Consider the following 14,870-nt stretch of genomic DNA (forward strand, 5'->3'; position numbering starts at 1 on the left):
CTTCATGTGTCTGACAGTCGCACTTGTTGATGTTAACCTATAAAATAAACCAATGGTCTATTCAGTACATCACACTCTTTCCTGCGTGTTGGGTTATAATCTTCCAAGTTCTTTCTTTATTTCTCTAGCGCGTGTCCGATTTAGTGTGTTATTTTGCGAGCGATTAAGTGTTTTCTCGCGATCATTCAGCGATCCTGCAAAAATCATCCCAATTCATTTTGTAACACCTGTGGAGATTTAGTGTTCAAAGACCAAAGGAAAGCGATGGCTGCAATTGTGCAAAACTCTTATGAAATTTATTTCGGGTGTAAAATTGGTGACCAAGACAAATCGTGGGCCCCTAAATTCTGTTGCAGTGGTTGTCATAGAAGTCTTTGTGAATGGCTAAACTGGGGAAATCGTTCCCTAAATTTCGGAGCGCCAATGGTTTGAGTTGCACCCACTTGCCGTTTAACGTATTGCTATTTTTGCAAAACGGACACTATGGATTAAAAAAACAATCCTGAAATGATTTATCTGAATTTACCGTCAGAAATTCGCCCGGTGAAGCATACTGATGCTATTCCTATCCCTAAAGCTCAAGCTACTAGCACCCTCGATGATTCTGATGTCTTAGTGAACGAAGCTACACCGGAAGTGGAAGCAGGTCCTAACCACCGAGATGAATATTACAGCCCTGATGTAGAAGAACCCCAGGCTAGTCAAAAAGGGCACCTCATCCCATAACACGAGGGCCTAAGTGATCTAATACAAGATTTAGACTTACCAATCTAATACAAGATTTAGACTTACCAAAGGGTAAAGCACAACTTCTTGGCTCGCATTTGCAGCAGTGGAATCTTTTGGCCGATAGTGTGAATGTTTCGTACTGTACAGGCAGACAGTCAACTCTCAGTCAATTTTTTTCAACGAATGATGAAAATGATGATCTGATTTTCTGCACTGATATTGAAGGACTGATGAGGGAATTAGCGATTAAGAATGATCCAGACCAATGGAGGCTATTCATGGACTAATCGAAGACAAGTTTAATGGTTGTTTTACTGAACAACGGCCACGATTTACCTTCGTTTCCTGTTGGATGTGCCACGGTTTTAAAGGAAACCCATATTCCAGATTTTTGTGGCAGCTCTTTATACCACCTCCTAAACTCCCTCCTATACCACTCCTACACCCCCCTTCCCCTCTTTTATTTTATGTTATATTGATCCCTTACAAAATAGGGGGGTGAGCAGTGTATTCATCCCTTAAAAACTTTACCATTAGCTACCATATGTCATAAAAAACGAAGAAAAATGGTTATTTTAATGTTTTTTCAATTTTTTTTTTCAATTTTCACCCCCTAAATCTTTTCAACCCCAGTGAAGTTTGTCTCTCTCTTGACCCTAATTGCATTAAAACGTCAGTTTTTTTTCAATCAGAAGCAGATAACATTAGTAAAAGTCACTTGAAAAGCGATAAGTTTATATTAGGGGTTGTTTTCCCCAATTTAGGGGTTGCGTAAAAAAAAACGGCCCTCGTATTTTGGAAAACCAAAAATATAAAAGTGCGGCAAAAAAGCCGCAAGCCTCAACTGGCGTTATCCTCGCGGGCGTGTGTAGTTAAGGGTTAAAGCTTCTGTAGTTTATACTTTGTGCGTATCAGACCTAAAAATCATTGTTTGTATTGGTTCTTACTCGCATTAGCTATTCAAGATTCAAACTTCGTGACACAATTTTTCTTCTCCACATATAAAGTGGTGATAATCCTCTTCAACCTTCTAAGTAGTTGCGAAGGAGGCTTATATAAACCCCTACGCCTTATCTCCATCCCTCTTGTGTGTTTCATTTCCAGTGGACCACCCAGAATTCCGTTACCTGAGGAAGAGGCGCTACGAAGCCGCCACGTCCTCTTCGGCGCGGGGCGGCCGCGCCAGCGGAGGTGTCGGCGCAGTCCTCCTTGACGACCCGTGCGACACGGCGGGTTCGGCGCAGGATCGTCTGGCGGAGGTGATCGGCCGATTGGCGGAGGCGGTGGAGAGGCAGAACGACTGCGCGGAGACCACTCTGGCCTTAAAGAGACGAGTTGCGCTGGCGCATGAGAAGAGGGCGGAGGCCGCTATGAGGAAGGCCTGCGCCGCGGAGAGGTTCAACTGTCTCTTCGAGATGTTCAGCGACGCCATGAGGAAGAAAGACACTTGAGAATAAACTATCGTTTTTACAAAAAAAGTAATGCCATTTTCATTTATTTCTCCTGAAGTTCTAATTATTTTACAGAGATTTTTTAGCCTATAAGAATTTTTTCATTTTGTGTGTACTTGCTGATGATTCAGTATCGGTATACCGTCGCATGGGGCAAGGTTCAAGTTGATACCATGGCGAAGAGATAATTTTCTTGCGGAAAAAAGCGAAGCTTATTGATAAAGGAAGCTGTAGCCGGTCAAAAGAAACAGATGGCACATATTCTTAACGAATTTAATGTGTGCGAATAGCATAGCCATTTGCTTGCGATACAAACGGACAATTTATCCGTAGGACACGATGGGGTATTTTTATTCCTCCTTTTTATTTACCTATGGGTCTTCTATTTCATTGTTCCAATATTCATGTATTAAAGATGCAACTTGTCTATTAACCTATATGTCACTCTACCTGAGTTATTTATCTTTGATATTTTGACACATTTACCATTACAATGCATCTTTTCGCTGTTGGATATACTCCGGTGAATGTATACCCACTTCGTCTTAACTTGGTATTTACTATCAATCCTATTGTCCCTTCTTAATATTAATTAATTTTTATTTCCGTACTGCCTAATAGATTCGAATTCATGTGGAGTTTTTTTCCGCAGAATTAGTGTGCAACGTTAATAAATTTTTAAATTTCCTTCTAATGTTTACCTTTTTACGGAAAATATAGGACTGTTAGCAATGATTTTTAGTTCAAGGTGATTACTTCTGCTCAATTTGAAATTTTATTCAACGTTGCATCTTGGTTTTTTTCGCATTTGTATCTGAATAGGTTAATTATTTTGCAGAAAGAATGAATCATACTTCTATTTCTAAAACTTTCTCCCTTGGATTAAAGAGTGAGCTTTCATATGACAAATGGAATATATTAGGGCTCTATTAAAGCCTTTTTATGCCTTGTGAAACTGGTTGTTTCCGTATGCGGCGGCAGAAAGGAAAAAATACAAAGGTTGGCGACAATGGCGACCTTTCCTTCCAAATCGAAATGGAACGCACGAGGCGAGGCCGAAATGTAATTAAAGATTCTCATTCGATTGGCCCCTGCACGGGTTGGAAGTTAAGGGAGGATAGGCCAATGGCATTTGCGAGCGCATCAATGAGACCCAATCATTGTTCCAAGAGAACGTTTCAAACGAAAGAGTATGGTGTAAACGAAAGATGAAATAGGTGGGTACCGTCTGACTCGCTGGAAGAAAGATTTTTTTTCCTTTTATTCCTAATGGAACATGGCAGGGCGCAGTACATTCAATGAAGAATTTTATTTCCAAAATTAGGCCAAAGAGCATTCACTTAGCGTTTTTTATAGTATCAATGATCATTTAAGTAGATACTATAATAAACGTTCCATTGTTACTCGCAAATATGGCTAAGTATGAATAAATATATATAGCCGGGATTCAAGCTCAGATCTCCCGATTGCTGAACAGGTTATGTTATCAGTTACACCACCACGCCATCTTCTGTTAAGGCGAATGTCAAGCTGGGTTTTACCCAAGGAGGTTTGATGACTGGAGTGGGCACCACTGGTTCCTAGCGTAGAGCGAAGGTTGGCAGAAATGCGGTGCTTGGATTGGATAAGCAACGCCTACAAAACATTAGAAAGGGTCATAAGGGTCGATTAATAATTAATGGTGAATTTTTTGTTCAACACTCGTTATCATTAAAATTCACAATTTAACGCATTCATTAAACTTTTTTCCTTACTTTATTGATTGGCTTCCCGAAGTTATGTCTCAAATATTTTTTCCCAGGGAAGAATTATCCTCAATCACCACGGTTACGTTGTACAACTATCTCAGCTGAAAATAAAATTTACGAGAGTAAACTAGTCTTTTACGTGCACTTTTACTGGTATTTAATTTTATAATAGCCAACGTAAAACCTAGCAAATACTGTAATAAAGTATATTTTCAAGGATATTCCCACTAGTAAAGTGGCTAACAGAAACAATGTTTATGCATTAATAGAAGTATCGCGAATGATGGAAAATATCCAATAAAAATCACGGGCGAAATACAAGTGATTGTAGTAGTATTTTTCACTAATTGTAGTGGAGTGTAGTGTAGTGCAATTTCCGAGGACAACTTAGCCACATCAAAATATCATTAGGAGACGAATTCTAAAAATTATCAAACCAAGAATGGAACTTTGACCGCGCCAAAATTCGGAAACAGCGCCTCCAGATATGTACAAACTCCTTGTCCTCGATGCCTTCCAAATGAGTAGGTATATTGTTTCGGTGCCGGGGACAAAATACCTGTGGCCACATATGATTCACATGTTTTAATTGACAAACAAGGGTGTCTATGTACATTTGGCAACGTTATGTTCGCTCCTCTCTCTCAGTACTACTCCTACCCCATTAGCGAAAACTTCCGAGGGTGTCCGGTCTCAAACGAAAGCTCACAAAAACAAAGTGAATAGCATATGGCTGTCGATCGCTTCCTCCCAATATCTAAGCTACGAGTTTTATCCTTGATATTTAATATTTTGGAACATTGAAGAGGTTTTTTTATTAATCGAATTATATAAAATCGATCCTTATCGTTGTGTAAAAAAATAAAATAAAAAATCTCTCTTTTTTATGATTTCTAGTTCCTATAAACATCCACAAATCATTGCTTTCGGGCTATGTCCAGTCTTTCTTACATATATTGACCACCAGTCCTAAAATTTGCATCAGTACGCGTGACTGCTTTCTAAGTTTCTTGTTCCATGCATTGCTTTGACATAGAAAAGTGGTTGACCAAGAAAGTTGCTAGTGAGGAAGTTAACTCTTTTCTACTTGCATACGTAACAACTTTATTGTTTGAAGATCATCCATTCCCCTCCAGAAAAAATGCTCGATTGTAGTTGAATTAATTAACCGTATCAATCGAAATTTAGCTGTAATTTTCGAGTAATTAGTTTATCTTTCCAATTTCCATTTGATTGGATCTTCATTGAATGGAAAGAAATTTTCATTTCTGTAGAAACTTATTCCAGGTATTAAGAGGTGAGGATGGTCAAACTTCTGCCTTGCATGCCAAAAGAACCGGTACTTCGTGTCTTAACCGGTGGGAATGCAGAATTGAAGTTTGAATAAATAGTATGCAAATTTTTTCATGAAAGTAGCAAAAAGAAACGGAAAACTTGGAAACTTCTTGGAGGTGTTAAGGAGGATGAGTTTGAAGAAACTTTAGGAGTTAATAGCCTTTTGCGCTTAATTCAATCCCTTAACCCGGCTGAAACTTTTAGTTTGCTAATGCATGGATTGGTCTATATTTGCCTTTAAGTAAATTTTATGCCACCCCAACATTTGCATGCGATCTTATAAGTTTTCCCCATGTGTCATTTTAACGGGAGTTTCTATTTAGGCACGATAGTAATATTTTTCCATCTCCTTTATCGAAGTAAAATAATGGTGCAAGACCCTAATACGATTTAGGAAAGAAATTCTTGAGTTATTGTTTTTGCTCTTTTAAATAATCTGAAATGAGAAATTTAATTGAAAATAACTTTGGCTGACATTTCGCAATTACATTTTCCTTCATCGAGGTTTCAGGATGTAGAACAAGGATCTTCAATCTCTTTTTGTTGAAGGACCAAATATCGATTTCACATCGTCTGGAGGGCCACAATGCTCCACATCACTTTATCACCAAATCAATAAAATAAAATAAACATATAATAACTTCAAAGTGCAACAATCTTTATCGGTAAAAAAATTCAATCAAAGTCATTTTTGACATAATTTTCGACGAATAGTCTCGTCCTGGTCGCGCCGAAGGCGCAATTTCATACGGTACCGGTGAGCCTTGGCTCATCCCAACCAGCCTGTTAGCAATGATTACATTAAAAAATGGCGCACGTGTACTGTTGTTGGTGTATTGTGTTGTCTGTGTGAAATAGAAACTTATAACTATAATATTTACAAAAGGAATATTGGCTTTTTGGTAGTCATTACATTGGGAAAATTTTCAATGTTATTACATTATAAAAATGTTTATTTTTTTGTTATTTATTATTATATGTTATTTATTTTTTTGATAATATATTTTCGCAATTATTTCATTATTTCTTTACCAATTCTTTTTGATATTTTTAAGTATTTTTTTATCTTTGCTACATAGCATTAGCAAAGAGATTTCTATATATTTTTTTATAATTCTTTGATATTTAATTTTTTTAATACAAACAAACATATACCTTTAAAATTGAATTTATGAATATTGAAACCCAAGATTAGAAGGATTGTCGATGTATATATTTATATTGAGGGGCGCAATAAAACCTGGGGCAGCAAGACATTGGCCGGCGGGCCGCAGGTTGAAGATCCTTGGTGTAGAAGAGCCAACTTCATGGACGAATACAACACTGACACAGGAAATTAAAATGGCAATATGTATAGGATTTGCTTCAATTGTCTAATTTAAAAAAACACGATTGGGAAACTTTATCGCAGAACATCTGTGTGAGTAATTTTTAACTATCGTACTATTCTTTATTCAACTCATAGCGGATTGTTTATCAAAACAAATGGACAATAAATTGGGTTTTTGCTCGGCAGAATTTCACATTAGCAGAAAAATAAAATCTCTTTTCATTGAACTTTATTATGTCTTTATTATCTATTTTTTGACTCTACTTTTGAATTGGATATATACCTGACTCATTTTCGATGATTTGGATGCTAATAAATGACTATTTTTCTAAAATAGCCTAAATAATTAATTGTTTTTTTTGCTAAAAAATAATGGTTATACTGCATGTTAAATAATTTATCAATCGGAGGGTCCATCCGCACTCCGTATGCGTCAATCAATATGCATTGTATTCTGTGAAGCTCGACTTGGCTTTTCCTGATTAAATTTTTTTGCATTTTGTAGCATTAATATGTGTATGTATGTGTAATATTCAATATCTATTATTCTGAAATTTCATGCCCACAGGTTTGGCATCCATATGCTTGATATCAATTTTCGTAATTATTCAATTATGATTATTGGAATTGACAAGCATATTTCGGAATAATGCAGTGGGCTGCTTTTTTATTAATTGAATTATACGAAATCGTTCCTTCTCGTAGTGTAAAAAATGGATTGAAATTATGTTCATTTTTAATTGTATCAAATATTTATGAATATCTATCATCCACCAGTCATGTTAATGCGTTCGTATATTTATTGTTCAAAGGCCCATTAGTTTTTAAGTGGCATAATGAAATATGGTGGCGTTACTATGGGGGATGAGGGGATAAATAAGCCCCCCAAGCCTCAGAGAAATAAAAAAAATATTTGTTGCTACTGTCTAGTTTTGACATTTAATAACTGCATCTGCTTAAAGTTAAATTTTTAGTGCCAAAATGATGTTAAATATATTTCCAGGAATGTCACTTATCAAACATTTTCCCAGAGGGAGGTCGCCACCTCAGGCCATACCATTTACCCCCCCCCTAAAGCATATTCCTAGTTACGCCACTGCTGTAATAGGTGTGACATTGCAGTGGAACATGACTCAATACCTTTGGAATTTTCTGAGTCATCATGTGGTCGGAAATAAGTTAGATCAATGCGTGATAATTCCTTTGATGTGTTTGAGTGTTGCTCAAACAGGTTTTTTCTCTAGGAATATCTTTGACTTAGCATTAATTAAGTGGACTCTAATAATTAGGCTCACCACGTAACTTGATGAAGAAAATTTTCAGCTTTTAACGTAATGAGGAAAATTAACGCTGAAGATGTCTCCTTTAATAAGAAAAATATTACGGAACATTCTTCTCTGTTCAATTTTTATGATTCTCTACTACATCTGCTGGTGTTATGACAGCAATTCCACGCTAATTCAACTTTTGGGAAACTAAAGCTTAAATAAAGCTATACTTACGCAGATGTTTAAAGAATTGAAATCTAAGCCGCTTGAGGCTTGGAGGCTGCTTGAAAAATTGGAGGATATTGATTGAGCAATTGAGAATATGTGTTTCTAAGAGCGACACGGAGAACATTGCATTAGAACCGTACCAGTGGTGGATCCAGGATAGGTACAAGGGGACTAAGTGGGGGTCGGAAAAAATCACCATTCTATCTTGTGTAAATTGGATACTCAAGAGGGGCGTATCCAACTCCTATAGCCCCCTTAGGCCCCTCATAGATCCGAAACTCAACCCTACTATATTTCCAGGTCTACAGGAGCGATAAATTAATAGAGAGAATTTGCTGAACGAATAGGTTTGGAAATCCATTTTTCTCCCGAACAGAAAAAGGACTTAAATAAAAACTATGCGGAACTTCGTTTCGGCATTTTCTTTTTATTTATCGTCGGCTGTATCCTAACATCCCCCGTCACAGGCCTTTCGAGTCGGCTTGTGGGGTGGTTCGCAGTAAAACTAGTAGTAATTAAATATTCCTCATCAAAAATTCTATTTCCATTCTTTCGTGAACACTAAATAGAAGCTAAAAAAAATTTTGTCCGAAAGTCTAACTATAATAATTTTGTTTATTTTTCAATATTTCTTTCTTTTTTATATGCGTCTTAAGCTGACGGTTAATGGAAAATTTACTACATTTGAGAATTTGCTTTTTATTCGCTATCGGTTGGTGTACTATGTATCGAGGGGTTAGGTGGAAGGGGACTTCTTAGTCTCAACCTCGCCCGAATAAAGACATCTTACTATTATTATTATTATTATTATTATTACTAATACCATTCGCCAAGCACCTAATAAGGTGGCTTGCTGGGTTGTACGCAGATGTATTTACTAAGAGGTCACGATTTATAAGAAAGCCGGATGAGTAGGTTGTAAACTCAAATTTTCCTCATTTTCATCCTCCCTACCATATTTTTTGCGCCCTTTCGACGTATCGGTAGTGTTCCTGCGGCCGGCTACGTTCATTCCGTATTCAGAAGGGTTCATTTCGTGGTCACCGAGGCGTATCCCGCCCTATAACAGTTCCTAAGAGCCCGCCTTATCGATTCTGGTTGAGCTAAAATTATTGTCGGAATATGGAGTTACTGGGGTATGCGGAGGGCCATAAAAAACAGCGAGTTGTAGGATGGGGAAGGTTTGGACCCTGACGATAAGGAGCAATCCCTTTGGCCCACATTTTCCATGCACGTCAGGATTTAAAGGACGGGATATTGGTTTGTCTCGTATCGTTTTTGGGTGGAATACCCTGAACTGTGAATAATGCTATGCTGGTTCCCGGAAACCGAGTGAATCCAATAAATTGAGCCTGCCACCGTCTTGGAAAAGACCTTGATCATTGATGTACATTTAAGTCAATGAAAAATCACTCGTATTTGAATTCATTTCCTTGACTCATCTTATTCATATCAAACTTTTAAGCTGCGTGTACGCTGTGTAATATGTTATGTTAATCAAGTTATAGATGAAATGTTTTACGAAAAAGTTACAAATCGGAGTAACATTTCATATGCAGCTCTTTGTTAGAAAACAAAAATTCGTGTTATACAACACGTTTTTGGTTTCCCGCATTGTGCATGTTCATATATACGTGTATCATGTTACACAGATTTGTAACTTTTTCGTAGACCATGTAAAGGTGCGTTTACACTGACAAGTGTGTAACACTGTGAGTAACATGTTTTACGAAAAAGTTACAATTCCGTGCATGTAACTCATTTAAATGTAATGTAACTTGTTTAATTAACATGTCACTCAATATAAACGACCCTTAAAGCTGCATTTAAATCATGTTGACCCATTCCCCAACGCCGCGCCGTACCCATATGGCTACTCCCTACCATTATATGTGAGGCTCTTGATAATAAACTACGAACTATTTTGTTTCCAAATGTTACATTGTTGCTGCTTAATGTTTTGTTAAACTAATCCGTCCACTAGCCTATTTTTGAAGCTGGTAGAAATAATTCCACTTTCTTAAATAGACGGGTGCAGATTTTAATTTCAATATGGACATCTACTGTGAGTAAATAAGATGTAAGTGCAAGAGAAATAAAATAGAAGGACATTAAAAGGCTGACTTTTAAATTTTCTTCATCTAAAACTAAGTTTTCGATGATGACTTCTTTTATATGGTACTGTAAAATGGTTCCCATACGATTTTTACACGTTAACACCTTGCTTAGCTTTTTGACCACCGGTAATTCTGAGAAAATTATTTACTTTGTATGTGACTGCGGCTAAGGTTAGAAGTGTTTTTATGAGGCATGTGTTAATGCTTTCGTCATCGTGCATGGAAGTTTGCATTCAATCAATCGATTAGAACTCTTGCTGAGTATTTTTGCTGAAGTTTTAATTTCTAACCACGTAAATCGTCATTTTGTAATTTTGTCTACTGTTATTCCTCTCCGGCAGAATTTGGGTCATCGCGAATGGACCATTCTGCGCATTGGCTCGAGGTCTCCTTAAATAAGCCCGTATCTGATAACCTGAAGCGCAGAGTGTATTGTAGTAGCGAAGTTAAAGCACTTTGAATTGTATCCGTGATAGCGAAGGCAAATCATGCCATCAAAAGATAGGCTAAACTCTAACCGCCGATTTTCCTTGAGCAATTTATCTATTACAATCGCCTAGAAAGCACCAGTTCTTACCATATTCTTTGAAAGGTTTCAGATAAATTTATCCGGTTGTAAGGGAATACAGTTACAGTATAAAAGTAATTTTTATGAAACACAACGCGTTGCAACGTTTTTTTGAGCCACAATTTTTCGATAACTTTTTTGCAAACGAATTTTTCGCTATGATTTTCTAACATTTTTCTTACTTTCAATGATTTCAGCGCCGTTATTTGAATTTCGGTGACCATTTTTTGAACCAAACTTCATGTTTACTTTTCAATTCTGAAAATGGAGATACAGTTAAAATCACAGTTAAAGTGGTAAAATAGTGCATTATCATCTGGTTTAGAGTTTTCTTGAAAATTTCTGATTGATTACTAATCGGAAAGTGGGTTAAAGTTAAGTTGCAAGGTTTGACCCGAAAAAGACGACAAACAACTAAGGGAGTTTATAAAAACTTAAAAAAATGAAACCAATTCAATATTAAAAGACAAATAATATCCGTGTATATTTCCTTCAACTTTTCTTATCTTTTCTCATAAGCATTATAAGCCTTTTGAAAAGTCTAGAAAAGGGATATAGTGGTAAATCTTTTCGGTCAAGTATGGACCTGTTTTTGTGGGAAACCTGTACTACATTCTTACTTCGTGACTGTGCGTCTATCTAGAGGTTGTTATCATTTTTCCGTCAAAGTTTGGTTTTAATTAGTCCTTTCTAAGCCCTCATTCCCATGCTCTTTCCTCGCTGATTATTCTGTACATCACATAAGGTCTGCTGCTTTCCCTCCTTAGTTCTAAGTTCTCATCGTGTGTTGAGCATTTCCTTGCATTATTCCGCGAAATGTTATATTATTTGTTAGTTTTTTCATGATGCTATTGATATGGGTTATCATTAATTTCAAACACCGTAAGCGGAAAGAAGAATGCGCAAGGAATCTGATTGAAACTGCCTAATGAATGCAAAAACGATTCTGGGGTTCTCCACCGGGTAGGTAGTGGCATGTCTCTCCACGTTATGAAGAACGATTTGTCAGTCAAGACTCGGAAGGATCAGAGGGCTCAGAAAATCCCCTGAAGATGAGGAATCAGTCGTTTTTCGAAACTTCCAAAGAGATGCAGCCAATCACGTAGTGAATAAACCGAGAATCCTCTGTGCACTTGATACGCCGGGACAATCTAAGATCTTAAATGGCCAAATGAAGTTAATAATTCTGATCATTATCTCGGAGTATTTGTCTAAAAATGATATGCAAAATTGTTTGTCAACAGTTCGATATATTTTTTATATCTTATCTTCTTCAGTGATTATTTACTATTACTGTCAGTAAACAAATATTTGCAAATTAGCCCTGCAGAAGATATAAAAATATGTGGAAACGATGCAATGTCTGGTTTTTTCCCGCCAAACACTAGCAGTGAAGATTTCTCCGGTTTTGTACCACGTAAGATCCTTAATATCTACTTTCAACTTTTCGACAAGCCGTGTTTCGGCAGTCATTGGGTACTTGAATCCCTAAAGACAATGGGTGTATTGCTTGTCCAGCCGTTGAAAGGAGATATGGAGGACGTTACGTAGTGCAAAACCCGAGAAATCTTAACTAATAGGTGAACCCGGGGCGGAACGGGGTATGCGATTTTTATGTGCGAAAAAATCGGCAATAACTATAACTAGCCCAGATTGATGTTACTTAACTTATAATCAGCACCAATCTGGACGAGATATAGTAATTGTCGCTTGCGCAGCACCATATTCGTACTTTAAAAAATCGCTTACCCCGTTCCGCCCCGGGATCCCCTATATCGAAACGTTGTCAAACAATTTTTCATATCATTCTTAGGCCTATACTGCGACAATAAATCAGCATAAAATATTCGTGGTCAAGAAAAAGGAAAAAATAAGTTAATAACGACAGGTCCCTTTGAAGCCCTTCCACGACCTTAAGCATTCGGTATTGGCTGCGTGTGGTGGTGCTGGGATTTGAATCAAACAGTCAGAGAAGATGGCGGTGGAAGGATACGGCTTTTGTGTGATAGCGCTGGAGGAAACGAAATGAGGAAGTCAGGGTTTGGGATCTGAGATAAAAGGGCACACCGTCAAGGAAGCCTGGTTATGGACCCTCGAGGAAGGATACGGACGGAGATGAGGGTACCCGAAGGATCCCGTATGAGATTGGCAAGTTACAAGAAAGGCTTTTTTTTGGGAAAGGGTTCCGAATCGGTTCAAGGCGATGCAAAGAGAGTGAGTCGAAGATAAGGGAATGGGATAGCTTTAAGAAGTTAGGGTAGATTTTCGGGTGAAAAAATAAAAGAGAGGTGCTATATGGTTGATTCGGACGAAAGTATTTCTATGCAGCTTGTTTTTTAACGAGTAAAAAATTTAACGCCGCTAAGTTTAATCAATATTTTGATAAAATATATTTTACTCACTCTCTCGGTTGATCCGACAGCTGGCAAAAAAGTACACTGTGGCCTAGTTACATAATAATATAAATTATCTACCATCATATTAATTTTTTACTGATGCCTGTCATCCATTTTTTCCGTATTTATAACCTTGTAAAGAGAGCCCTGGTCCAGAGAAAGAGGGGGCCGGATTGTAGCCTCATCTGGGCCAGGTAAAAGAAATAAATCTAATCAGTGATTCAAACGTAGCATTGGTTTGGTTAGGTGAGGGCAGAGCTCCCCCCAACGAGGACACAGGCGTTTGAACATTACTCATTCTGGATAGGTGGGCCAGTTCCAAAGCTTAAGGGCAATCTCACACTTCAAGTCTTTCTGTTTGGGACATCCAAAGCTTCACCTGGGGTATGAACGCGGGATTCTCCGATCTGTGGCCATTTTACAACCATCCTTCATTCAGCGAGGCTTTAAAAATGGATGTTACCTCAGAATAAATTAATCTTTAAGTTGATGGCTTTGAATAACAATAGCTTAATTCCACAAATATGTCGACCAGGTTAGCACTTTGAGTGTCGGCTACTAAATTTAAAGCCCTACTGAATAATCCAGCCATTTTTACTATATTCGTACATTTTTTAAAACATTAGCATCAAAAATATATTTATATCGATGTTCATTTCAATAAAAATGGACTTTGCTCTTCTTTATGAATGAGATGAATAACATTTATTGCTAATTTTTTAATATATATTTTAACAATGAAAACTTACTGTTTTTGAAAAATAAAAAAGTTGCAACATATGATGTACCGCCATAACATACATAATAATTTTTAATACGCTCAATTTGAACTATTTAAAGCATGGAAATCATAAAAAAAAACATTGTTCCTAGCAAAGCATTATAAATCCTGGATGACAAAAAGGGTCAATGCACCCTCAACGAACGGTCCATTGGCCCAAAGAATTTTCACACTAAGTGGCCTAAGATGAGGATACCGGTAGCTACAGAGGACTTTTCGTCCTCAAGACATAAAGTGAACTCTTTTTACATCGAGCAGTTGATTTTTGAAAAAAAACAGAACCCCTAAGCAGTGAACTGGAAAAGTACCACGGGCGAAATATTACGTCTTCACGCATACAAAGCCAATTAAATGGAAAGACGTAATATTACGTCCATGGCACGCAAAGTGTTAATAAAGGTAATATTTAAGCTGAAGATGTGACCAGCATAGTCCACGAAGCGTCATCACAACTCAACTTCGACTCAGCTAACCTGAAAAAGCAATGGAAAGAAATGCAATCCAGCGCTGCGAAAGCCTCAATCAGAAGTTAGGCTATCTATTTAATTCTGTAGCCCATAGTTCTATTGATACGGAGTTTACAGTCTTCTCCTAGCACCGTAGTGATATATTTTGTATATCATTCTATATCAGTCAAAAATCAAAGGTGACATCTTACATACCTCAAATGGTAATATTTATTATCACCAAAGTGGTATTCATCATTAAAATTATTTTTATCTAAAATTGTTGATCCTATTTGGTATCAAAATTTAAGTACCACTTAAATGCTAAAAATAAGAGAAAATGTTGTAATATTTTTCTGAACATTGCTTTTGTACGCTGGTATGAAAATATAAACTGGCAAAGTTTGGTACTACTTCTTCATCGCAAGCGGTTATATCAAATTTTGATCCACAATTTTGAAGTTCAGGAGAGT

The 14,870-nt window shown here is 37.1% G+C and overlaps 1 protein-coding gene and 1 long non-coding RNA gene across 2 annotated transcripts in view; both read left to right on the plus strand.

Annotated features, from left to right (window-relative positions):
* The window catches only part of LOC124169425, a 32,272-nt gene extending 30,073 nt beyond the window's left edge, over window positions 1–2,199 (plus strand). The window contains exon 5 of the mRNA XM_046548017.1: window positions 1,834–2,199. Coding sequence (XP_046403973.1) covers window positions 1,834–2,180 — 347 coding nt within the window. The 3' untranslated portion in view covers window positions 2,181–2,199. The remainder of the gene's footprint in view (window positions 1–1,833) is intronic.
* Window positions 1–14,870, plus strand: part of LOC124169426 — a 313,573-nt gene that overhangs the window by 200,775 nt on the left and 97,928 nt on the right. The gene's annotated exons all lie outside the window — the stretch shown is intronic.

Source organism: Ischnura elegans, chromosome 12 (genome assembly GCF_921293095.1).
Source record: "Ischnura elegans chromosome 12, ioIscEleg1.1, whole genome shotgun sequence".
NCBI classification, from domain to species: domain Eukaryota; kingdom Metazoa; phylum Arthropoda; class Insecta; order Odonata; family Coenagrionidae; genus Ischnura; species Ischnura elegans.